The sequence below is a fragment of the Haplochromis burtoni genome, unplaced genomic scaffold (assembly GCF_018398535.1).
Source record: "Haplochromis burtoni strain Fernald_Lab_line unplaced genomic scaffold, NCSU_Asbu1 Contig_165, whole genome shotgun sequence".
NCBI classification, from domain to species: domain Eukaryota; kingdom Metazoa; phylum Chordata; class Actinopteri; order Cichliformes; family Cichlidae; genus Haplochromis; species Haplochromis burtoni.
In genome coordinates, this window is record NW_024582526.1 from 1,380,470 (window position 1) to 1,405,982 (window position 25,513).

At 42.7% G+C, this 25,513-nt stretch overlaps 1 protein-coding gene across 5 annotated transcripts; it reads left to right on the forward strand.

Moving 5' to 3' along the window:
* Positions 1 to 1,838: 1,838 nt before the first annotated feature.
* rif1 (replication timing regulatory factor 1) lies at positions 1,839 to 25,039 on the forward strand. Of its 5 annotated transcripts, XM_005933436.3 has the most exons (37): positions 1,839 to 2,062; positions 2,532 to 2,580; positions 3,447 to 3,581; positions 3,668 to 3,746; positions 3,837 to 3,933; positions 4,089 to 4,219; positions 4,380 to 4,474; positions 5,600 to 5,789; positions 5,888 to 5,980; positions 6,157 to 6,295; positions 6,384 to 6,535; positions 7,372 to 7,489; positions 7,567 to 7,746; positions 8,155 to 8,265; positions 8,758 to 8,820; positions 9,468 to 9,568; positions 11,009 to 11,095; positions 11,181 to 11,254; positions 12,604 to 12,784; positions 15,067 to 15,174; positions 15,273 to 15,422; positions 15,676 to 15,775; positions 15,859 to 16,148; positions 16,243 to 16,445; positions 16,621 to 16,714; positions 16,796 to 16,927; positions 17,138 to 17,280; positions 17,368 to 17,457; positions 17,541 to 17,595; positions 17,920 to 20,548; positions 20,663 to 20,829; positions 20,918 to 21,046; positions 21,124 to 21,210; positions 22,926 to 23,041; positions 23,152 to 23,302; positions 23,393 to 23,516; positions 23,644 to 25,039. In XM_005933436.3, exons 3-37 carry the CDS (start codon positions 3,466 to 3,468, stop codon positions 23,931 to 23,933), a joined length of 7,065 nt encoding a protein of 2,354 aa, XP_005933498.1. In that variant the 5' UTR covers positions 1,839 to 2,062; positions 2,532 to 2,580; positions 3,447 to 3,465; the 3' UTR covers positions 23,934 to 25,039. The 5 variants fall into 5 exon arrangements, with proteins under 5 accessions (XP_005933498.1, XP_005933495.1, XP_005933497.1 ...); XM_005933433.3 differs by having other exon boundaries at positions 17,920 to 20,829; XM_005933435.3 differs by having other exon boundaries at positions 7,372 to 7,474; positions 17,920 to 20,829.
* Positions 25,040 to 25,513: the final 474 nt, after the last annotated feature.

The window sequence follows — 25,513 nt, forward strand, 5'->3', positions numbered from 1 at the left end:
AAACATGAAAAACTTGATGAAGAGGAAATAAACATGAAAACCCTTAAACATGGTAACTTGACATGAATAGAAGGAGGCGTGGCAAATTCCTCTCTCTATAATTTGGAGATTAGCGTTCATTAATTTCCTGTTGATACTGTTGTTAGAACACAGTGGCTAATCAACATCCACAAGGACAACTTTAGTCCCACAAAAAACATCTGCGTACGTAGCAGGCACTTCAGTGAGGAGTCTTTGTTGTGACTGCTGGATGACTGAGGAAACTGAAAAAGGGAGCTCTATCACTCACTGTTTTCATGGGATGACTACAAAATACCCACAGTGAATGTTTGGGAGCAGCGATCACTTCAATGGAACTGAATGTCGACTCTGAGGCAGAGATGGAAAAAGCAGGGCCTGATCACGATTACTGGGTGCCACCAAAAACAGCAGCAATGGCAAAGGAGATGGCTAATTAGAAACAAAGCCTTACAAACACCAGATAGAGGTGCTACAGCTGCAATCCCATTTTTTCATACAGCATTCTGCAAGCTCAGACGAAGACATTTGTTTTTACACCAGGTAGGTGGTGTAAATCTTTGGGACACCACATCAGAATTCAGTGGTTCTGTGGCTTCTGTAAGTTTGTTTCATGAATTGGGGGCTTGTCCATTCTTTTTTGTTGTTTGTTCTTTTCGTCGTATGTTGAGTAATTTGTTTATATTGTGTTGGGTAAGTTGCTTGTATTGACCTTTGTACTTTTCTGGTTGGCAATTTTTTCTTGTCTGTGAGGGTGTCATAATGGAGCTTAAGTTGGAAGACTTCACTTTAAATCCAACTTAAGTAAAGTTGAATAGATTTAAGAAGGGTGACTTACTTACACTTACTTACCCATCCCAGTTATTGAAGAGCCATTTCAGCAAGTTTTTGTTGAATGTCTCGGACTACTTCTAAAAACAAAATCAGGAAACCAGTACGTTCCTCGGTTTGTCCTCGGTTCTATGTCTGGAATATACCAGGTGTACCAAAAGCATTATTATAACCTGTAGCAGCAGATTGTGATCAGGACTCATGATAGCCAGCCGAAGGGCCCACTAGAGGGCCAACTTGCAAATATTACAAATGACATATCATACTTAGCAAACACTGAGAATTAAAAAGTCATTTCAGTCTAACCTATTATGTCAGACATACTCTAAATCTGCAAAGGATGAACATTTAATCATAGCTTGAAGAGAAAGATCAAGAAAGAGTCTTCTCGCTTTCTTTCTGATGATCCCAAAGCACGTCAGATGTACGTCCCAGTCATCTTGTAACCACCCAGAGCTCCTGAACCCTATGCATCAGTCTTCCTTTTTTTAACTTCCACCATTTATTGCTTTGTTTTCCCTTTACTGGTTTTCTCTTCTTGATTTCCACAGGCATTCTAGAGACTACCATCCAATGCCATCCTCATATCAACTTTCAGCCTCCCATGTCTTTCAGATTGCATCTTGTGCACACAGCAGTCCACACAGGTCTTATACATCTCCCTGCTCCTCCCTCTTGCAATGTGTTAAAAAAAAATCTATGTCCATTCTTTATGCAAAATCTACTAGTATCTGCACATCTCTCCTTAACACCATACCAACACCTCCCCATCACCTCTGTTCCCTCCATCTACATGTCTGTTGAAGTCAACTTCATTCAGCACTCTTCCCCCTGGGAACACTCTCTACCACTTTTAAAACGAGGCACAACTGTAAACAGCTATTCACAATAATAACTGTACGCTCTGTTGTCTCTCAGAGCCTTTTAAGCTGACGCTGTCAGCTCTGGGGCTCTCCTTATAAGTTCAAAGGGGCAGGCCGAGTGTGACGTAGCGGGGTCAAAGGTAATTTTGTACGTCGGCGTGGTAGTTTGGCGCCAGCAAATTTCGCGGGGTAACGGCACAAGACACAGAAAAGGAGGCTGAAATAGGAGCCATTAAAAGCTGCACTTCACAGAAAACAATCCAGACAGTGAAGCGTGGTGGCCGCTGAAGTGAAGCTTATTTGCTGCCGTCGGCGCTGTGTATGTGTCCCTTCTCATAACTCCGACCTAGGTGAGCAGTGAGTGTCAGCAGCGGGGACGTGCTGTGTGTGTTGGCTGAAACAAACAAGCAAGCAAGCAAGTGTAAACAGTCGTTTGGTTAGCCATGCAGGTTTGTGTTCTTGTTAGTGAGGCTAAATAAGGGCAGATGAACAGGGACGTTTTAGCCGCAGCGCCGTCTCCCTGTGTGTGCGCCGGCGCGAAGGCAACTTTGCTAGCCGGAGACTCGACGTTTAGCCTGCTAGTGCTGCTAATTTGTTAAAGCTAGTTAGCAGGCTGCTAATTGTTCAGTCACGATTCAGAAAATGCGTCCAGAGGTTTTGATGTGTCAGTTCAAAATAGTTGCTCTATTTGTGTAGAATCCAGCAATGGCATTAGTAGCGAGACACTGACAGACTGATTTGGGAGGCGTTTACATCGCCAGCTAAAACGAACATGTGTCGCAAGCCTGTATTTGAAGCCCATTCTTCACTGTGTTACAGCTGTATCTACAGTGGCGGGTGATCGCAGCTTCACCTACTTCTCACTGAGGTACGTAAATGCATCTTTTTACTTGTGTGATTATTTTGCAATGTGACAGTTCTGGGGTAGAAGCCCGCTGTTATAAACAGCTAGCTTATGCAGTCAGACAAGGAAATTGCCCCCCTTCAACCCCCCCAGCACACATATAGACACACAAAAACTAAATTCAAGTGGAAATCATCACTAGTACTAACGATGGAAAATTAGATAATTGGGATAAAAAATATGTCAGAATATCAGTGATGCAAATATATGGTATTGACTAATATCTCCAGATATGGCGTCTGCCAGTGCTGTGTCACAACGGTGCCAGTTACAAATTTAACTTTGTATAATATTTATTAACACATCCAAACCCAATATCTGAATGAATGAGAGATGTGTTTACAGATGTGTTAGTAAAGAAACAGGAATTAAATGTGCGTTCTGAACAGAAATGTTTATTTTATGTATTTGTGTGTAGTTTTAAAAATTAAAAAACAAAAGCTAAAAACTAATCTCCATATAGCTGGAGGGCAAACGCAGTGTGTACGTACCCTCAGGTGGTAAATGAGAAACGTGGTTGAAGAGAGACACAGTGGATTGGATGTTGCTGTGGTTTAAAGACAGTGAATTTGATAAACTCCAGAGTCAAACAGAACAACAGACGTTTGGTTTAAATTAACTGCACTTTTGGGATTTTATTGCAACTGTGAGTCTGATTTCTTCTTTTTCCGTTGAATTCTGACTTGAGCTGCCACTAGGCTGCACTTTTCAAAAGATTCTGATCTAGGGTGCATAAACTCTGGACAGTCTATTACAGGGCAGTTCTATAAAAGTTTATTTTTATCCATTTTCCTCATGTTTCTCCTCCTTTTCTGCTCCTCCTCTTTAAGGGCGAGAAGGTGAGTAATAATGATGGCGACAGCAGGGCCTCTGAGCAACTCCAGCTTCCTCCCTCTCCTCGAGTCTCTGGAGGACAGCACTGCTGGACAGTCAGAGCAGACAGATGCCTACCTCACCATCGCCAAGTAAGTTACGAGCCCCGGTATGTCAGAGTTTGACGTAAGTTAGGACTAGACCACAAGTGACAGAATATTCTATTCTTGCTGTACAGTCGGCTCAGTGGAGAGGAGGGGCGCCAGTTCCTCCCTGCAGTTGAAAAGCACTTTTCTCGTTTGGGTAAAGCCATCTTGGTGAGTCTTCTGTGCACAAAATTGTCAGAAACTTACATTTTCCATGCTTATATTTAAATTTTAAGCCTTATTTTCTTATGCCACTTCCAGGCTCACATAACTAGTCCAAATGCTGAGCTGAGCCAAGCTGCCTTACAAGCCTTGGGGTTTTGCGTATACCATTCTCATGTTGTCTCTGGAGTGTCAGGTAACTTCATGTGTACATCAGACAGCATTTGTGTCTTGCACCGAGAAATGTTTTTCCTTCTTGTACATATGACAGTAAATGCTTTGAACCTTGACATCATCACTGCAGATCTGACTTGGCCAGATGGAACCGTTATTTTTGTTTGTTTTCTGCAGAAGTCTTTGCAGCGGAAATACTGTCAGCACTTTGCTTGCTGGTGTCGAAGGCGACTGATAAGAACACTTGCACCAGGGCATTGTGGGTGATTTCCAAACAGAGCTTTCCTGCAGAAGAAGTCGCTAAAAAAGTGAGCAGCACCTGAACCTTATGTGCTACAATTTCAGAAAGCATCATGGTGTACTGAAAATGTTGTCAGGTCAACACTGCTGAAAACGTAGCAGTGATTTCAGGAGCAGAGGCGTTTCCAAAGCTGCTGTATTGATCCGTGTTGCTTCTTTTACACTCAGGTGCCGTCCATACTGGGAACACTGGAGAGCGTGTGGAAAAGGGAAGACATCCACTCGGTGGTAATGGAGCATGAAGCCTTGAATGTCATAATCAGGTAAGATTTATTTGAAGCCAGACTTCTGGATAACCAGAGTATTTTATTCTGCCCTGTTTTCCTTTAATCATGCTCTGTGGGACATTCTCACTTTGGGTCGAGGGAAATGTCACACAAAATGGAATATTAACACTCCCTGCAGCTTTCTACAATAAGTAATTTTACATGATGATGAGAAATGCATTACATATTTTATTTGAAACTCCCAGTATTGCTTTTTAGTCTGGATAAATAGAAGTTGCCAATGTCCTTTCTTTAGTTGTCACACCTCTTTCATGTTAGCCTCTGGTGGAAGAAAACACATCTGCTTTTAGTGCTATTGCTTAGTGTAATATGAGTTAGAATACTGAGCGTCTGTTTGTGAACAGATGTTGGGCAGGTAAATTGTGCATTTTGTTCCCCTGCTGTGGAAGGCATGTCAGGGGCCTTTGGCATAGACCAAGAAACATTCTTTCTAATGGCCAGCAGAGGGCAAAAAGTCCAGCTGTGTAGAAGTGTGACAAAACAGTCATTATGAACACTTTATGGATTCAGTTGCTAGTTTGAATTCCTTATATGAATACACATACTTAGTCAATAAAGCTCATTCTGATTATTGATTACAACATGAAGGCAATTTTGGAACTTGTGGTCTTTATTATGGCCAGAAGGCCAGAAAAAGAGGAGTATAGCTAAGGTTGTTACTGCCATATGAGCAGTGTTCCTCACTTACTTAGTCAGAGCTACCCCTCACTCTTCACATCCAGTTTCAAAACGCTAATATGGCATTGGCCACACAAAGAAGCTTCACAGCGGGACTCTGTGTGGACCAGAGCTCTGACTGCAGCTGATCGGCTCTCGCTGAAGTGCTTCACAAACCTTCAGCCAACTCCAGCAGGGAGAGAAACTACACATTTTGAATAATGAATGTTCCCCCAAGTCCGATGTTACAGCAGTGGTGGTACTCTCCATTGGTGCAGCTTTCATTTCAGATCTAAAATTCTAGATTGTGTCATTCCAGATTTTATTGGTCAGCTTGTCTTGTTTGAAAGTGTGGCCTCTTTTGTGTCATAAGTACTGCACATGGATAGCTAAAATATTTATATTGGAAAATGAGATGGGGCTCTCTGTCCTTGGTGTTTATAGGATGCTGGAGCAGGTGCCCACCCAGATGGGCGAAGGAGCAGTACAGTGGGCAAAGCTGGTAATCCCTCTGGTGGTCCACTCTGCATCAAAGGTGCGTCTGCGGGCCGCCGCAGCCATGGAGATGGGCATGCCCCTTCTACTGGAAAAGCAGAATGAGGTGTCTGCTGTTATTGAAACAATGATGTCCACAGTGAGTAATCTAACGTCTCTATGGAGTTTGATGCTAGGTGTTGCTTGTGAAAAGGGAATTGTAATAATCTCTGCTCAACTGTCTTTGTGTCTTCATAGAAACTGATACCAGAACTGCAGAAACTTTTCATGTCCAAGAACGAAACCAATGTCCTGAAGCTGTGGCCTTTGTTTGTGAAACTGCTTGGGAAGGTAAAGTCTGTATATTTGGTCTCCGATATTTAAATAAATGAGTGTAACTTAGTAGTCATTGCATCCAGAAATTCTGAGAAAGGCCTGTTGGGTTTGCTTAAAACTTTGGAATTCCTTGTTCTTTTTGAATGATAAGAATGGCCTGATCAGCCAGGTTAACTGTGTCTCCTGCACAGCTGCTGCACAGAGGAGGTCCCTTCATCAACTCTCTCCTGCACCTGGAGGAGCTTGGTTTCCGCAGCTCGTCTCCTACCATTAAGAAGATCGCCTTTCTTGCCTGGAAGAGCCTCATTGATAACTTTGCTCTGAATCCAGGTGAGCCCCATTACACTCATCCTGTCTTTAATAGGAAGTTCAGTGGTCAAACTGAAATCTTAAACCTATACCCTTGGTGCTCCCGAAGACATCTTGTGCAGTGCCAAACGTATGAAGCTCCTGATGCAGCCGCTCACATCCATCAATGTCAGAACAGAAGCCCTGCTGCTCACCAAGGTGGAGGTGTGGTGGTACCTGGTGATCCAACTGGGGCCCAACCTGTCACCCAACTTTGATCAGGTTAGATTCCCAGTTTGTTTTTTCTAAAAAACAAAACAAAACAAAGATTATTTCATAGAATTAATTTTCTTCCTTGCAGTTCTGCTTCTGTGGCAGAGTGGACTGGCTGCAGCGCCACACACTTGTCACACTGATTAGCTCTGTTCACAGTAAACTTGGTCATACATTATCCCTAATTCTCTGACTTTGTGCGATTTTTAGTGTGTGATTGCAGTCACTGGTGAAGCTATAGGGTAGTTTTTCTCAGTAATTAGTCATGTTTAAAAGGTACTGCAGACTTAAGCTAATTGATACTGCGGTAATAACTAGAGATCTGTTATAAGTGATTTAAAATTGTTTAAGTGTGGGACAATTACAGTAAACAGTCAGACATCATGCACTGTGCTTATTTATTTATTTAAATGCACCTTATTCCACATTCTTTTATCAGTTTAACTTTGACCAGTCTAAGATGAGCTAACCTTCAGTAGTACCACAGTTGGGAACTTAGCCCCCTTTCAGCAGTAGATACTAGTCCTACTTTAATACTTCATATGCATCATAGCTGTATAATAGTGTAATCAACTCTTTGGGTTACATGCTGCTATGAGTCAATATTTAGACATCTTGGTAACAGTTTACTTCAACAGTGAACAGTCACGGAGGTCCTTTCTTTTTTTCTTCTTTTTTTTTTTAAAAATAATTTTATGTAACAGTACTGCATTCTTCTTACTTCTTAATTCATGCAGACACAACTTTATTTCCATCTACACCGAGTTTACTAGCTTGTCAGTTTTTCCTAACGTGTGATGAAGTGTGAAACTCTGGTGTGAGTGAAGTGTTTCTGTGTCTCTCAGGTTTCTGTACCTCTGCTCCAGTGCACAGTCGGCTCCGACTCTTCCTCTTCTATACCAGGCACTCCTTCCAGAACTATCGCTCAAAATAGCGCTGCTGCTCCTGGTACGCCCAAGACTGGTACGGTTACTCCTCCACATGTAATGCACTAATCCAGCTTACACAGACACTGATGTAGTGTTTGTTTCGGTCTGCAGCAAGTGCTCCAGGCTTCAACAGCCCAGCCAACACATCTCGAATGAGCCTGAACTCCAGCATCCAGCTCGCCTCCTCGATACCGTCGATTCAGCTGCTCGGACTAGAGATGCTGCTGCACTATTTTCGAGGTCCAGAGGTTGTTGCGACTGCAGCAAAACACAAACTCATCCTGAGTCTCGGTGGGTCAGAGTCACATGTTTTCTGCATTAGCCTGCTTTATAGTTGTTCCTTCAGGCTCCACACAAGGAGGTGCAGAGATAAACACACTGTTTCTAAAGAATACGCCTTTTAAATTTCAAATACTTTTTCTGTTTCATTTTCTCCATTGCTCTGTCCAGTTCCATTTTGGGTTTTTTTTTTTCTTCTTTTTTCTGGCAATGGGGCCACAGGGAAGAGAAAGTGTTTTACTGTAGATGCGGAAATGTCCCAGAAATGCTCATGTTTCTGCAAATTTGTCTCCAAGTGCAAATTTAAAAAAAATCATTCACAGGAACACAGACAAGAAGATCTCATCCAGTTTGGTGTTTAAAGAAGTACTTGAGTTTAGTGTGTCTCCTCTATACCTTTTCAATTGTTTTTCTTTGTAGAGCCCCTGAACCACCCGCTCCTCTCTGGTGCTTCCTCCTTTACTAAACATGCTGCTGTGCTCATCTCGAATACCAGAGATGGCTTCATCAACATCGGAAAAGATGCTCCAGGTAAATCTCACAGAAACATCCACTGACTGACATTCAGCTCGACTTTGATTTGGAGATGAATTTTCAAAACTAAATATATTTGAATGCATTAGAAGAAAAATGGCATTTTGTCACCAGTGCTTATTCACACTGGTCCAAACAAAGCCATTGCTGCTTTCAGGCGTGATGCGGAAGTGATGCATCATTTTGGCTGTAAAAATTGAGCCTCGCCACTTGTAAATGAGTCAGAGGGCTTTTTTTTTCCCTTAATGTTGTCACTGGGAATCTTGATGTTAATGAGGAAATCTTTTTAAGATGAGGAGTTGGAGAAAGGAAGTAGTGTTAGGGCGACAGACTGCTAATCATGTAGGCCTGTGATAAGAGGTCTAAAAGTTCTTTGTCACAGACTGTTGAAGGATTTGTTGGAACTGTTGGGTGACTGATTACTTAAACCTGAAACCTGCTCTCCTAAGTCCATATAAACATAAGCTTATAAGCTCTTTTCTTCTGCAGAATCTCTTCTGACCCTCATATGGACAAGTCTTGTCCGGTTTGTTTCCCTGACCATAGAGTCCGGTAAGTAGTGAAGGTACCTGATTGATTTGACAGTGGAGCTGACTGGTTTGTGTGTAATGTTTATGGTGGGATAATCTAAAATGTATAATTCGTTTGCATGTATTTATTTGTCTCGTTAACAAATGTAAGTTAGATTTTTGTAAAGAAGTAACAAAGCATGGAGAAAGCTGCGGGAGCCTTTATGCACACAGACTTTAGTAATCATTCATCTTTGCTGGCAAAACTGTGGCAGTGATTATCTGCAGAGAAACAGAAATGTCAGCAGTTTCCACTGCTCTTTGTTTTTGTTGTAGTTAAATAACTAATCATGGGTTAAATTTCTAGTTGTGTTGTGGCTGCTGCTCAGCAGGGTGGGCTCTTAAAGTCATGGGTCTGACCTCAAAGCGCCACATAGAGCACTCAGATTGGGTCTGAGCTTTGTTCCATGGGAGGACGAGCGAGACCTCACTGTCCTCTTCTGCCTGACCCTGTCACATCTCATCATCAGTTTAAGTTGGAGCGTTCGGGGCTTCAGTCTGGACTGCTGTGACAAGACTACAATTCTGAGGGGATCTGTCCCCAATGATGACTCTCCTCTCAAGCAGAGCCTGAAAAGATGACAATATTGATGTTGGACTCACTGCTGAATAATACTTGTGCTCTGTTAGGCAATAAGAAGGAGCGACAGGGAAGCGAAGTACTGACACTGATGCTTCAAGCTCTGCAGAGTATCATCGCCTCAGAATCTCTGCCTGCAGACAGAGTCCTGGTAAGGTTATGCAGAAAGCTTTAAGACTGACTCACTTACTGAAAATTTAACTAGAATTAGTCTGTTCATAAGAAACGCAGAGCTTTACAGACTGTCACTTATAGAAATGATTTGAGAAGCAGCACCAAAGGATAGGTTTTTATGTCAGATTGTATCATTCTTTGAGTTGTTTCTGATATTGTTAGCGTTTTACCTGTTTTAATGAATCAGAATACTTTATTAATCCCGAAGTACATTATAGGTTACAGCAGGCAGCACGCTAATGGCACATGCGCACTTACAAAGGAATCTTCTGACCAAACTTTACACAAACATCACATTGGGAAGTCATGTCAGAAAGGTAGGCTGATAGGAAAAAAACAATGAAAATACATAACATGAGGTGAGAGGAGGAGAAAAAAAACTCCACTCAGACTGAGCTCCTAATGGGAGAACAGTTTGAGAACAGAACAAAAAACGCCCCAGCACAAAAAGCACATGACTGTCAATACACCATAGAAACATAAGACAAGCAACAGGGGTGGGTAAGGGTGAGAGAGAGCCTGTGTAGACAGCGCATCCGGTCCTGCAGCATGTCTGCGCTGGACATCTGCCCTGGGAGGGGACAAGCATCGAAGGCGTTTGGAAAGGGAGGGGGGATGTGTGTGTGTGTGTAGTGTGTGAGTGTGTATCAGTGTGGTGTTGAGTGTGTGTATATGTATGTGTGTGCGTGTCCAGAGTTCAGCTGAGACAGTGTCCTTCGCCCTGCTAGGCTAAGTAAACAGTCTTCCAGCCAACCCAGGTGGCCTTGTAGGGAATGGGAAGGAACAGACTAGACACAGTCATTATCAGGGTGTTTTTGTTCGGCTCCAGCCTTGAGACCACAGCTGGCGCCGAAGTGGTAGCTGCATGAAATGATGGTGGTTTTTACATTAGTGCAAATAACTGATGTGAATTTCAAAGCTGTTCTAGCAGTCCGACACTGGTCTCTCAATCTCCCGTTGGAGAGCCGTGAGCTTCTCCATCATGTTATCAGTCTTTCGCTCAAAGAACAAATTCTGAGAACTCACGACCACCGTGAGCTTCTCCAAGATGTTATCCAATTTTCGCTCAGCGGTCTTATTCTGAGTGTTCACGGTAGCCTCAAGCTTCTCCAAGATCTTATCCGTGCTGCGTTCGATGAGCCCATTTTGAGAACTCACGACTTGTCCCATCGTTTCAATCACAGCGGGCAGCCTTGTGGGGTTTTGAACAGCTGATTCAGTTTTCTTTAATCTTCGATAAGCCAGGGCCAAGCCAGCTCCAATCAGCAAGAACCCTGTTATCATGGTTCCAAACAGGTAGATGTCTTCGATAGACAGTCCCGCCAGGCACTGGGCTGCTTCTTGAGGTGCTGGGTCTGATTCAGTGCCCAGAAGTTGTTACTGCACTGACTGTTTTTGTTTTTCTTCTTAACCTTAGGTTCTGTTTGAAGCCACAGTGAAAGGAATTCCTCAGAGAGTTCTCAGTTCTGCATCTTATCAAGTGGGCAAGATGGACGTGCTAAATGTGAGTGCTTCATGGTTCAACGATTAGCATAGCTCCATGGAAGTGCTTACACAGAATGTTGCTTAAATGTTGTTTAACTCCTCAGGGAACACCTGCTCTCTTCCTCATCCTCCTCCTCTACGACAGCAGCATGCTTCCAGCCTACGTTGAGGATGAGAGGTGGGTCTACTACTTAGTTTGATTCTCATTCCACAGGAACACAATAAAAGATACTGGTAACATCTTGTGCATTACTTCCAGTAATTTTACTGAAAACTGTATAAACTGGGGGGGGGGGACAAGATAGTTGGTCACTTAGTCAAGACCTGCTACAAATGGTAAATGAACTGGTTCTTGCATAGCACTTTTCTACTCTTCTCGAGGACCATACATACAAGCACTTTCTATGATTAAGTGCCTTCTATCTACCACGAGAGCTGAAACGGCTCACCTGGCTCCTTTCAGTGTTGAGGAGAAGAGGCTCTACTTTAAGTCTTGAGTCCCAGCCAACATTCGATGGAAGGAAAAAAAAATAAAAAATTCCTCCTCTTGAATCTGAGACCTCCATTCTTTTGCTCACCACTCAGAACTCGGGACCACAGGTGAGGGTAGGAACGTATTAGACTTCTAAATTGACTGGGGCGGCATCCGCATCACTGCTCCAGTCCGTCCGTCAATCTCACGCTCCATTCTCACCTCACTGGTATACTTAAAACCGCTCCACCTGGGGTAGTTACTAATCCCTGACTCAGAGTAGGCACGTCACCCTTTTCTGGTCTCAGCCTTGGGAGGCCCAACAGTCACTACAAACAAGTCCGACTTACTGGTGGCAATACAACACAAGCTCTCGCTATGGTTGAACAGGGATCTAATGACCATAATGGGCCAGACACCCCATACTCCTGAAGCACCCTCCACAATGTCCCATTGGATGCTCCTTTCCTGCTGTGTCCTCCTGTGGAGGCATCAGTACAAGTAATTATAACCACCTAAATTCAAATGAAGTGTACAATAATTTTTCAGCCTGTCAGCCACTTCCTCTATCTGCCGGTGGTACTTACCGTGCAGGCGCTTGTCCTTCCATGATGGTTCCTCCTCTTTCTTCAGTTTATGCTGCCTGAGTTATTCACTGAACGTGCAGCTGGTTGTGGCCATCTTCCTGATGTATTCGTGGCTGTTCATCGTCTCATCCTGGACCGTGGTACTGGCACTCACTAGTCCCTGGCCTCCTTCCTTCTGCTAAGCATACAGCCTCAGGGTGCTGGACTTGGGGGTGAAACCCTCCTTGCATGGTAAAGAGCTTCCTTGTCTTGATGTCAGTGGGTTCGATTTCCTCCTTTGGCCAGGTTATTATCCAAGCAGGGGATCACAGGGCAGGGCGTAGGTGTTGATAGCCTGGATCTTGCCTAGGGACCCTTACTGGATACAGACCCCACCCCCATATCCAGTTGCTTATATATTAGATATCTATGTATGCACACACTCTCATCTACTTTGCTTAATGCATTGCCTCCTGAATCTGTCTGCAGGTTTTATCACTGCCTTCAAACGCTGGTCAACTGTGGACTGTCAGGTCCAACCTCCCCTCTAGCATTTGCAGAATCGCTGTTGGGTGCCATCAGCCGCAGTGCCACGTCTCTACAGAACAAGGAGCAGCTGCTGAGAATGTGGAGCGTGGTCGTCAGCTCCCTCACTGACATCGTCACACAAGTAGGAGCGGGAATATTGACAATCACTGCTGTTGTTTAATAGGGACATTTAAAAATCTTTGTTTCACATTGTCTGCAACAAGTCAACTTTGAGAAGACAATATTTTTACCTGTCTGAATGTTGAAGTTTTAGTGCAGAGTTTAGAGGCTTGTTTGATCGGCAGAGGGGTTCTAAGCAACACATTAGCCTGCTTTATAAAGTGGATCACGGGCACCGCGTGTTACTTTTTTTTTGAGGACTGGAGGCAGCACTGTTTAGATAAATGTAGGGGATAAACTAGATGGGGCCAAGGATAAACTCTGATACTAATGATACTGATACAACTGCCAAAAGCATGTTTAAAAATGATTGCTTTTGATAGGGTCAAGGTTATTTAGTATCCTTTCATAATATCATGACAGTGTTAGTTTTTCTACCTGTGTCTGTGTGGTTTCTTCCAGCTTCCTCCCACAGTCCAAAGACACAGACAGAAAAACGCAACATAATTCTCCAAAGCTGGAAGCAACTTTAGGGTTTGCACTGCAATGGTGGAAACCCTGAGTATGAAGAACAAAGCCTTGCTTGGTGGCCCACTTATTAATATATGGATGTAGAAAAATGCAAGTTTAAGACCAAATATTTTTAGAATATATACCGCGTTCCAAATTATTATGCAAATTGTGTTTAAGTGTCATAAAGATCGTTTTTCAATTAAACCCATGGATGAAATTGTGTCTCAGGGCTCGTTGGATGACTAAACTCAATCTTGGACACCTGTGATCATTAGTTTGCCTGGTGAGCCCAATTAAAGAAAAACTACTGAAGAAGGATGTTCCACATTATTAAGCAGACCACCATTTTCAAGCAATATAGGAAGGAAAAATGATCTCTCTGCTGCTGAAAAGCAAGAAATAGTTGAATGCCTTGGACACGTAATGAAAACCTTAGATATTTCACGAAAACTTAAGCGTGATCACCATAATGTAAGAAATTTGTGGCTGAGTCAGAGCACACATGGGTTCGTGCAGATAAAGGCACAATGATGACAGTTTCTGCCAGACAAATGCATCAGACTAAGAGAGCAGCTGCTAACAAAGCAGCAAACACATATTTGAAGCTGCTGGTACCTCTGGAGCCCTGCGAACATCAAGGTGTAGGATCCTCCAGAGACTTGCAGTTGTGCATAAACCTTATATTTGGCCACCCCTAACCAATGCTCACAAGCAGAAACGGCTGCAGTGGGCCCAGAACTACATGAAGACTAATTTTCAAACAGTCCTGTTCACTGATGAGTGCAATGCAACCCTGGATGGTCCAGATGAATGCAGTGGTGGATGGTGGACAGCCACCATGTCTCAACAGGGCTGCAACGTCAGCAAGGACGTGGTGGAGTCATGTTTTGAGCCAGAATCACAGAGAGAGAGCTCGTTGGCCTCTTTTGGGTCCCTGAAGGTGTGAAAATGACCTCTGCAAAGTATGTGGAGCTTCTGACTGACCACTTTCTTCCATGGTAGAAAGAGAAGAACTGTGCCTTCTGCAACACAACCATCTTCATGCAAGACAATGCACCATCTTATGCTACAGCGAACACCTCTGCATCATTGGCTGCTATCGGCATAAAAGGAGAGAAACTCATGGTGTGGTCCCCATTCCTCCCTGACCTCAATCCTATTGAGAACCTTTGGAGCATCCTCAAACCAAAAAATAAGAGGGTGGGAGGCAGTTCACATCCAAACAGCAGCTCTGGGAGGCTATTCTGACATCCTGCAAAGACATTCAAGAAGTAACTTTCCAAAAACTTTCACAAGTTCCATGGATGCAAGAATTGTAAAACTGCTATCAAATAAGGGGTCCTATGTTAATATGTAGCTTTGACCTGTTAAGATGTTTTTGATTTCAGTAAAATTGATCTACTAATGTTGCAAATTCAACAAATGACCATTTTCAATTCTCTACTATCTATAAAATGGTTTGAAACTCTGTGCGTAATAATTTGGAACAGTGCATTTTAAGTTTATTATTTTTGAAAAACATACTTTTTCATTGGCAGTTTTGTTGAGTAACATTTGAGTTGTACTCTAATGGTTGATGACACGAAAATTATGCTGACTGTCATTTGAATCGACTATTTACAAAAAATCAGAAAAATATCATTTACATAAAAATTTGGAACGCAGTGTAAAGGTTTAGTTTTTTTTTTGTTTTGTTTTTTTGTTTTTTTTGTACCTTAACGTCCTGTTAAAGTCTTATTTAACAAATGTAGCACCAGCGTTTAACTTCCTTTGACTCTTTTATTTTGACAGACTAATGAAGTGAACCAAGGTGACGCTCTGGAGCACAACTTCAGTGCTATGCACTCTGCCCTGATGCTCCCCATTACACATCTCTTACACGGCACACCACTGCCACAGGTCTGGTGCAAATGGAACAACCATAAAGAAATAACAAAGTCGTGCTTTCCATTCAGTCCGCTTCAATGACCTCATTCTCATCCCTTTAATTTCTTCAGCTGGCTCAGAAGTCAATGCTTTCTTCATGGTCCAAGCTCTACAAAGTATTTGCTTGCTGCTCTGCATTGGTGGCCACAGCTGAGGAGAACATCTGCTGCGAGGAGCTCTGTGCAAAGATGGATGCTGCAATAGACAGAGAAGCCCTAAGGGTGAGTACATGGTGACGTATAAACAGCTTTACATAGAAGCTTTCCAGCCAAGTATAACAAGCTCAAACCTAATAAACATGACTTTATTTCATGTTCCATAACAAATATGGACAAAAAATAAACATTTTCAGAGATGTGAATATTTGGAAAATAAGCTGATTCATCAATCTGTCATGATTTAAAAAAATTCCACAGTGATGAGAATATTGCTTGTAGCCTTTAGAAGAACTCTAATCTGACTCTGATCCTTCAGGTTCCTTCGACGTGTAATGCTGTTGCCAGTATCCTCCATGTCATGGTCGAGTGTGTGGACTTCTCTCCGTACACGCCTCAGTTTCAGCAGAAGCTTAAGTGTAAGAACTGAAACGAGCTTTACTTCATCTTTTATACAAATTACACACGTGCACTTAGTTTCTAACCCTGTCATTTCTTCCAGCCCCCCATACTCCTGTGAATTGGATGCGAAAGAGGAATAAAGCCCTGGGCAACCTGTCTATGTTCCAGTCCCTGCTGGTACAGTGTTTAGAGGTTTATCTGGAGGACCCTGAGACTTCCTCTGAGGCAGTAGGCTCGGCCCTGCTGTCCGTCCTTTCTGCTCTCTTCACCAACCTCGTTCTGGCAAATGTTGTCCAGGAGGCTCTGAACTCTCTGATTCATCCCCTCACTCTCCTTTATAAACATGCAGCCAGTGAGCCATCCAAGTTCACCTCACAGCTTCTGGGAAAGGTGGGCTCCTCATCAGCTGACCAAGTAGGTTTTTAGCATTTATCATTTTAGGGTTTAGTTTTAACGTCTGTCCTTTTCTCTTCCCTTCCTACAGTTGGAGAAGCTTCTTGGTGAGGTTTTCAACTGCTTGCAAAGCCGTTCCTCTCTGGCCTACAATGATGAACTCCTGGCTTTGCTCTCTCCTCTGCTTTGTGTGGTGTTTCCGCACAAGAACAAGCACCTCCGCACCTCAGTCACCCAATTCTGGAACTCCACCTTTGCCAATGCAGTCAGCCTCACATATCCTGATGAGATGAGGTGATTGTCTTCATTACTTTTTTTTAATGAGTTCACAATTTTTATTGCATTTAAAAACTACTACTGTGGAAAAAGTACTCCTACAGAGGCTCCTAGTCCCTGTAGGGGCATTCCTATGGTTTTAAGACTCTAATGTCACTAATATTACCCTAATATTTTTTTAAAATAAACACAGGCCAGTACTGAGCCAGGTGAAACAGAAGACCCCGATCATTCTTCCTGGCTTTGAGGTCGTCAGTTATCCCGATGAGCTCAGTGGACAGTATTCAGTGAGTTGCCCTAGTTATCTTTGTTTTTCACTTTTGTGATTTCAGCTTTATTCAGCACTTTCTCTCTGTCTCTGTGTTCAGAGTGAGAATTCTCAGTTGGAGACAAAGCTCAGCGGGATGCCGGTTTCATCTGTGGGGAAGAGGGACTCGCTGCTGGGAAAGACTGCTGAGCTGAAGGAGAAGAGCTCAATGAAGACCAACAAGCCAGTTTCTGTAATTTTAGAATCAAACCTGATAATTTCCTGACATGTTGGATGAAATAAACACTGGGGGGGAGGAGACACAATTAACCAGCCAGCTTATCCATATTGATTTGTTTAAATACTCATATTAAAAACACAACATCAATTAGACATGTTATAATTAATAATCCCTTATTGTCGCCCTTAATCGCAAAACTGATTTCATCTGTTTCCCTTTCAGACAAAACTGGACTTTGGTTCACCCAAGCCACCCCGCAGGGAGGTCTTGGAAGAAGAGGCATCCATCGACTTTGTGTTCATTCCTCCTGAGGCGAAGGAGAGAGTTCTGACAGAGCATCAGAAAGAGGTGAAAAGGACTAAAAGGTCAGGTTTGCCCTCTTTAGCCTGTTTTCATTTGCTCATTTGGATTTCACATGATTGTTTATGTAAAGCAAATGCTTTTTGTTAAAGAGTTGACATTCCTGCCATGTACAACAACCTTGATGCCTCTCTGGATACCATGGCCTTCACACAGTACACACAGAGTCAAGAAGACTCTTTGTAAGTTCTCAGAATCACAATAAATCCCTGCAATAAAACATATTCAGAATTAACAGAGAATTTATTTATATTTTCCTCCACAGGGACAAATTGCCAACTGAACAAGTCGATGTTGTAAACAAAAAGACTACTGACAAGGTAACAAAACACACAACTCCAGTCGGGTTCAAAGTTCCAAGTCTCCTCTTGGGGGAGGGGGTTGATTTGATGTTTTTGATTTTTTTTGGACAAATCAAATGGACATTTTTAGTTGACTACATAAGCTAACAGCAATGAGTACATACAGAGATAACATAGACATTGTTTTGTTCTTTTCTATAGGCACCAAGCAGCTCAACATTGAAACCAAACTGTGCAATTGCCAAATGAACACTATATAGATATATTGATCAGTTAGTTCTGGTGTACATCTGTAGAGAGAGTTGATAACTTTTATATTTTGGTTTCTTTTACCTTCCTCAGATGGACACTGAAAAAGAAGATGCTGAAATTCTAACAAAAGAGACGCAAGACTATGCCAGCCCAACAGATGCAGAGAAGTTGACAGAAAATGGCAAGCAGCAAGAGAATATCCCAGAGTGTGCAGATGTTTCGATGGAGGAGAATGCAAAGAGTGATGATAGGGGTGAAGATGTAGACAAAGAGTCTAAAGAAGGCACAAGCCCTAACATATCTCCCTCATCCGATTTGGTTTCAGGGACTCCCCAGAAACCCAACAGTCGTCGTCAGTCTTTCATTACTCTGGAGAAGTATGTTGAGGGAAAACCCGCCAGCCCCAGCACTGCGTCCTCATTTACAGGCCCTCTTTTAAAGATATCCAATAGCCAAGAACCTTCTAAAACCAGCAAGACATCAGCCTCACGGGATTCATCTCCTGTCACTTGTCCAAACTCTCAGGATTCCCAATCCATTCAGACAGGAAAATCTAGCTCTCAGTGCTCAGTTAACAATGCCGACGAGTCCCCTCGAAGACCCAAAGACTGTAGAACAAAAACTGAGCCCGTAAAGCTGACTGAGAGACTGTCTAGTGACTCAATGGAGGATGAAAATGTCATCCCAGATACACAGACTGAAATGGAGAGCACAAAAAGACCTTCTATTTCACAGGAAATAATTCCCTCAAGTCAGGAAGAGGAATCTCAATCAGCTCTGGAGGATTCTCAGTCATCTCAAAGTCAGACATCTCCCAGTGAACCCAGACGATCTGGACGCCAGAGAGTCAGACCTCAGCTCCCTGGAGAGGACCCTGAGGAACGGGAAGCCAAATACTCACATGTCAAAAAGAGACGTTCTGGAGAAGAGCATATCAGTGATTCTCCAAAGTCTCTGATGCAGAGCAGACCGAACACAAGAAGTAAGCAAGCTGCAGAGGATACCGGTAGAGAAGGATTGCGCTCAAGAGCTCAGAGGGACTCGGGTGAGTCGAGCCAAACCAATTCTCAGGGTAGAGCTCGCAAGAAGATCAAACTGAACACCAGTTCACAGGAGTTACTTGATAAACCTGGACGTAAAAGGAGAAGCACCAATGAGTCCAGCCAAACTGATTTAAGATCAGACAAGCAGTCGAATCATGAAAGCCAATCACAGGGTGGGCTTAGTCAACAGAGCAAAGCATTCAGTGATGAAGATGGATTGGAAAAAAACGTTTTGCCTGACACAAAGGAGTCTTGTCAAACTGCCACAGATGAGCAAGTAAACCACATTGAAAAAGACAAGGAGTCAGATACAGACTCCCAAGCAATCATTCTTTCTCCTCAAACTGGCGGTGAGTCCCAAAAGTCAGAAAACAATGGCGAGAAACCGAAGGGCTCTGAAATGGTTATTTCTTCACCTCAAGTTAAAGGCCAGTCGCAGGAGTCTGAGCCTAATGGAGACACCAAAAAGGATTCTCAAGTTGTCACTACTTCTCCAACTAATAAGTCCCAAGTTGGCTCAAACACGACAAATATTTTAGGCAAAGAACTACTCAAGGATGAAGACAACGAACTAGAAAGTAGAGAAGACTCTCAAGTGATCACACCTTCATCTGCTGATAGCCCATCTAAACGTAGATCAAGAAGAAGTAAGGTATCATCTGAAGTGTCAGAATCTGAAGACAAAAATGACGATACAATTTCATCAGGAAGGCAAATGAGGTCTAATTCTCACATAACAAATTCTGTAGTCGGCCAGGCAGACGCTCGAATTGGAGGAAGGACTAGAAGGAGCAAGTTATTAGAGGAGCAACTAAAATCAAGTCCTAGCTCTACACCAGAGAGTTCCCAGTCATTAGATCTTTCCGGTTCAGAGTCCTCTCAAGGCAGGGGCAGATATTCCAGACGAAGGTCCTCTCCAGCGTTAATGGCAAGTATGGAGTCCTCAGAATCTGAATCCTCTGAGGTCAGAGAACACTCAGTCATTCCCAAAAAGAAAAGAGGGAGGCCCCGAGCATCACTTCAGAGACTTCTTGCAGTCGAATCGAAGGACACTATTGAGAAAGATATGGAAAAGTTTGACACCGATGCCTCTCAGGAGTTGGATAGTCAAATCACCGAAGCAAAAGATGTCACTGATTTGGAGGAATCAAAAACCCAAGATTCACCTAGTTCTGAGTTGATCCAGCATACAAATACAATTGAAGCTCAAAGTAAAGAAGAGTTGCCGATGGAAGTAGATGATGTTCTAGGTCCAGAACCTCAAGCTGATGACTCAAAGCAAAGGACTGTGCCAGCTAGTGAGACAGAGCAAAGAGACTCTGAAACAAATGGTGATGATTCCACCACACAAAATCACACAGGGGACTTGGAAATGATTGAATCTGTCGAAGTGTGTAATGAACAGACACTTGCACCTCCTAATGAGGCAACGCACAGTGTGCAAGTCAGGGAGTCACCAGAGGAGAAAGCTGATGAAGTGGTGACAGAAAAACAAATGTTGGATTTAAATTCAGGTCCCCGAGGACCTCCTGAGGAGGACACGGACACAGAAATGGAGAGTCTAAAAGTTACTGGTGACCTTTCTGAGGAACAACATGCTGCTTCAATTCAGCATTCAGAGGCCAGTGCTGAGAAAGAGACCACACCACCACAGGAGAATGAAAAAGATGGTCAAAGTGAGATTGTGGAGGATGAACAGAATACTGCCAGCACTGATGCTTTGACTGATGTTTGTAAGACTTCATTGCAATCAGAACCTACAAGTAAAGGCGATTTTCTTGATTCTCCAGTGAAACAGAAGGACCTGGAGACTGTAATGGCTCCAGATATTGGACATAGCCCCAGCAGTGGCAAGACCAGAGGTACCTGGTCTCCTTCTGCTTCACCCTCTACCAGTATTCTTAAGAAGGGCCAGAAGAGACCACTGGAAGTGGACACTCCTTCACCTCTTGTTAAAGTGAGTGATGAACACATTTTGGTAAAATGTATTTCAAATGAACATTGGCTTGAAATATTTGTAACTTTTTTTTGTTGTCGACTTGTAGTCCAGGCGTGTGTCCTTTGCTAATCCAATCCAGCAGCAGGAAACTGCAGACGACATCGATCGTCGTAGCCCAGCCATCAGAACCAGCTCACCTAGAAGGTCAAGGGTTACTAATATTCCACAGCCAAAGGTATGTTTGAGCATCAGTGTTTGTAATTGCGATATTTTACAACCATGCAAGCCCTGACGGTCTTCTGCTTCTTTCAGCATGTCACTACTCCAACAAAGGGCTTGGTGATACTGAATCCTAGAAATCTTCACAGCCCAGGTTACAAGAGCTCCAAGAAATGTCTGGTAAGCACACAAATGTGATATTTCTCACCAGTAAGCTGCCACACACAAACAACATTTTAGCCCAGTGTGTTCTTTACTTCTAAAGCTTAGTTTCAGACTTCTGAAAAATACATGTGGCTTTTCTTTTGGATTAGATGGTGCCAGTTAGCTGCCCAGGTAGCATGCTGGCTGGTCAGGTACAAATATGAAAGAACTTTAATGTACCAATCAGATTTCTTCTTAAAGAAGTTCAGAAAGGAGTGCTGTTGCCATTGGAGATTATTAATACTCTGGTCTTTAATAGTTATTGATAACGCTGATCTCTCTTTAATGTCCCATCTCTCTCCCCTCATCCCCAACCAGACTCGGCAGATGTATTATTGTAGGGTCTTCACCTTCAAGCGACTGTTGTTGGGATTTGGCACTGTATAAATTGAATTGAAAAATGTAGCCTCAAGCCCATTTAGTACAGCTGGATTTCAGTACCCGTCCTTAGTTTTGCAACTGGGATGTATCTTGAATAGGGCTGCCACAAACGATTATTTTGATAGTCGACTAGTCACCGATTATTTTTGCAATTAGTCGACTAATCAGATCATGTGTCCATTGGCCGTAAAACGTTCAGCTTATTGCACCAGCATGTGTCTGCTCTTATATAACTATCATTAGCTTACAGCTTTAAGTGTTTAAGGTATGTGCTAACTAAAAATAAAAACGGATGATAGTTTATTAAACTTTTAATGAAATTTGCAGATTGTCTCAGTGGAACTTAATAAACTCAGCGGTCTGCTCCTTGCTATCTAAAATATAACAGGACACTGGAGTAAATTCGATGTGCTGGGAGTTTGGTGTTCTCGCCGGCTCTAGTGAGCCTTGAACCCCGGCTAGCTATTGAGCTGGTGGGTAACAGATGTCTCAGAAAATGTCCGATCACTTTTGCAAATACGTGATGTCTTGATAAACCGAGAAGATATTTGAAGTTTACACAGCTACATTCTTGCCTGAAAATATGTTAAAAGTTTATTTTGTGACCCAGAAAGAGTAATAAGAGTAATATTAAAACTACGTAGCTGCCGCTATTGTTGGAAACTGGAACTGGCTGAGCTGCGCTATGAATTCTGGGATAGGTTGGGCCACGAAGTATACACCCCACCCATCCTTCAAATCTGGGGAAAAGGAGGACGCATTTGGAGGAGTCTTCAAATTTTCATGGCCTTTGTCATGAAAGGCCATGAAAATTGTAACGTAACTGTAACGTAATCGGCCTACAAATACAGTCTCTGAAGGATGTGGCCCCTGAATTTGGACAAAGCTATGATACCGGACACAGCTTTTTCTTCTTCGGGGTTTAATGGCAGCTGGCATCCTTGTACATGCAGTGCTGCCATCTTCTGTTTCAGTCTGCTATTACACTCTTAAATCCTACTGCTTATTCTTGCGTCTTTCGGGATCTTACAAAGCTTCAAACGATGCGTTGACTATTAAATTAGTCGTCAACGTAATTGCGACTAGTCGACTAATCGTGGCAGCCCTAATCTGGAATCCTGCATGAGACTTCACTCATGTTTTTAGAATAGTTTTTGTTGTTGTTTTCTTACCAGAAAGAGAAGGAGTGACCCAAAAAACGCTGGCATAGGTCCAGAATTTCAGTCCCAGTAGCATTAACATGTTGATTATTCCAGCTTCACATAGGTATCAGACTTCATCCTAATGGTACATAGAACCTTTTTTGTCAGATTTCTGAAATGGGCCAGGAACCTCGACCTGTCTCCAGAGACTGCATCTACCCTGCCCTGGTTGGCTGCTCTACACCTGTGGAAGCTGTGCTGCCTCAGATTTCCTCTAACATGTGGTGAGGACAGCATGGGGTTCACCAAAGGAAAATTTTGGTCAAATATTTATTCTCCGTTAATCTCTGACCAAAGTAACCAAGACTCATTTAACCTTCAATCTTCCTCATAGGTCTCGAGGTTTTGGGCAGCTTGTTCGTGCCCGAAACATTAAAACGATCGGTGACCTGAGTGCACTGACTCCCAGTGAAATCAAGACTCTGCCAATTCGCTCCCCGAAGATCTCTAATGTGAAAAAAGCACTCAAAATTTATGAACAACAGGTACCTCAGTAGGCTAACACCACCCAACACAAACACTAACATTACTGCAGCTTTTCCACATGTGCCTGATGTCTCACTGTCATTTTCCAGCGTAAAGGACGGGGCGGGGATGAATTGAAGAGCTTTGATGAAACAGAGATGATGACTTCTGAACTGGAAGAGACAAGTGTCCCTCAAAACGCAGAAGAGGATAAACCCTCAGGCGACACACTGGGTATGTAAAAATTGCGTATTACATCAGTGACAAGTTAATGTCCTGAGTGATGCCATGCAAATAATCTCTTGTGTAAGTGTTGATCTCTTTAGAATTATGTAAACCGAATTCCTCTTTGCGTTTGTAGCAACAGAGCTGGTGGACGAGCCTGTCTGTGCAGATGAGAGACCTGAGCAGGACGCCTCTGGGAATCTGACACCAGAGGTGCCAGATGGAGATGAGACAATTGAATGCCAGCTACCCCGAGACAGTCTGTCATCAGAAGTAGAAGCACTGTCCTGCAGAATGACACCACAGGAACTGAGCGTCTGCTCACCACAGCAGCTTGTTGTGATGCACGATCAGTTGGGAGGCATGATGAGACGTGTCGTGGTTGAGCTGCAGACTCGCCTTTGCCAGACAGACGGCAAACACTGAAAGGACTGAAGCATCAGACGGCTGTATCTGTTATGAAGCACACACCGAAGGGTTTCAAGGACTGCAACAAAAGATACAAATATTTGAGGATGGTTTAATGAGCCCATTGTACAAAGAAGATTTTAGGGTTTTAACTTAGTATCCCTTTCGGGGGGGGGGAGGGGCGGTGGCGTTTCCCTCTTGCTTGAAGGACTTTTTAATAAATGCGAGCAACACATTTCACATCATCTCTCATGCTATGCTTGAGGTTGGGTTTATACATTTAAGAAACACTGAAAGGGAAGCACAGTTGCACAGTGATGATTTTTAATAGCTGCAGTCTCTGCATTTTACATTTAAACTTTCTCTGCAAATTGTTTTAAAGGACTGAGACATTTATAAAGTAATTCAATGTTCCCCATGTGCAGCTGAAGCCTTCATGCCTTGTTCATATGCTTTCCTCCCATGTGCATATTCTACAGGCTGATAAATTCCTGTGTTGTGATGTTTTGTAGTTTCAGAGTTTCTTTGCCTTTTGTCATCTCACTTAAATATCCTGTTTTGTTTTGATTTGTTTTTTTTGTTTTTTTACGTAGACATTCAGCACTTCATTCTTTGTGATTTTTATTTTTTTTTAATGCTTAAATAAAATAATTTGAATATGCTCATTAAATCCTTAAACAGGTCTACATCTCCTTCTGAAAAAGTACAAAGATATTCGGTGCATTTCTCAGTTTTCTTGACATGTCTCCACACTGTTTGCTGGTCACAGTAAAGTTTTCTGCGCAGATTGCTGACTTTAAACAAAAGTTGTAGCATTGAAATATACTTTTAAATACTAGTACTGCTTGTTTTGCTTACCATCTGATTTCACACTTCCTTCTATTATGGGATCATAGCCGTTGATATGCTACTGTTATACATTATTGCAGTTATGGATTCAAAGGAGGAGAGGAAAGGAACACTCGTAAATCCATAATTTTCCAGTTCCAGTCTTTGCACAGGCATCATTTTAGCTTCTCCATTTGGATCAAACTGATCTGTTACTACGTGAAGTATTTTATCAATATGTCACACACATGTGTGAATTAAAGTTAATGATCTCTGCTGTGTGCTCATGTTGTGTTTTTGATATCAATCTTTGCTGGAAATTCAAAATGCATCCAATCAGCACCGTCGCTTTGAGTTATTTCCAAGCACTTCTATCCACATTGTAAATGTTTCTCTGTCCCTTTGCTGCCTGTTGCACCTGAAGCCCCTGTCATAGTACAGTGATGACAAACCCTGACACACCATAGTTGCCAGAACCCTAGAAAGAAGTTATAAAAAAAAAAAAAAAAGACCTAGTCTTCCTCATAATGCTCTTCCCTCAACCCTCTGTTCTTCTCTACAACAAATCAAATTACAGGTAAACACATCTGCCCCCTACACGACTTCACACAGATTCTAATCCAATCTCAGAAGCTAGTATACACTTTAATACACTCACTGTAATAGAACCTGTTACAGGTAAACTAATAAGTTGGAAATTTGGTCTCAACAAAATGGCCATTTCCAGGGCTGAATGATGTCCATTTCGCAATCCTACTACTACTTGAGGC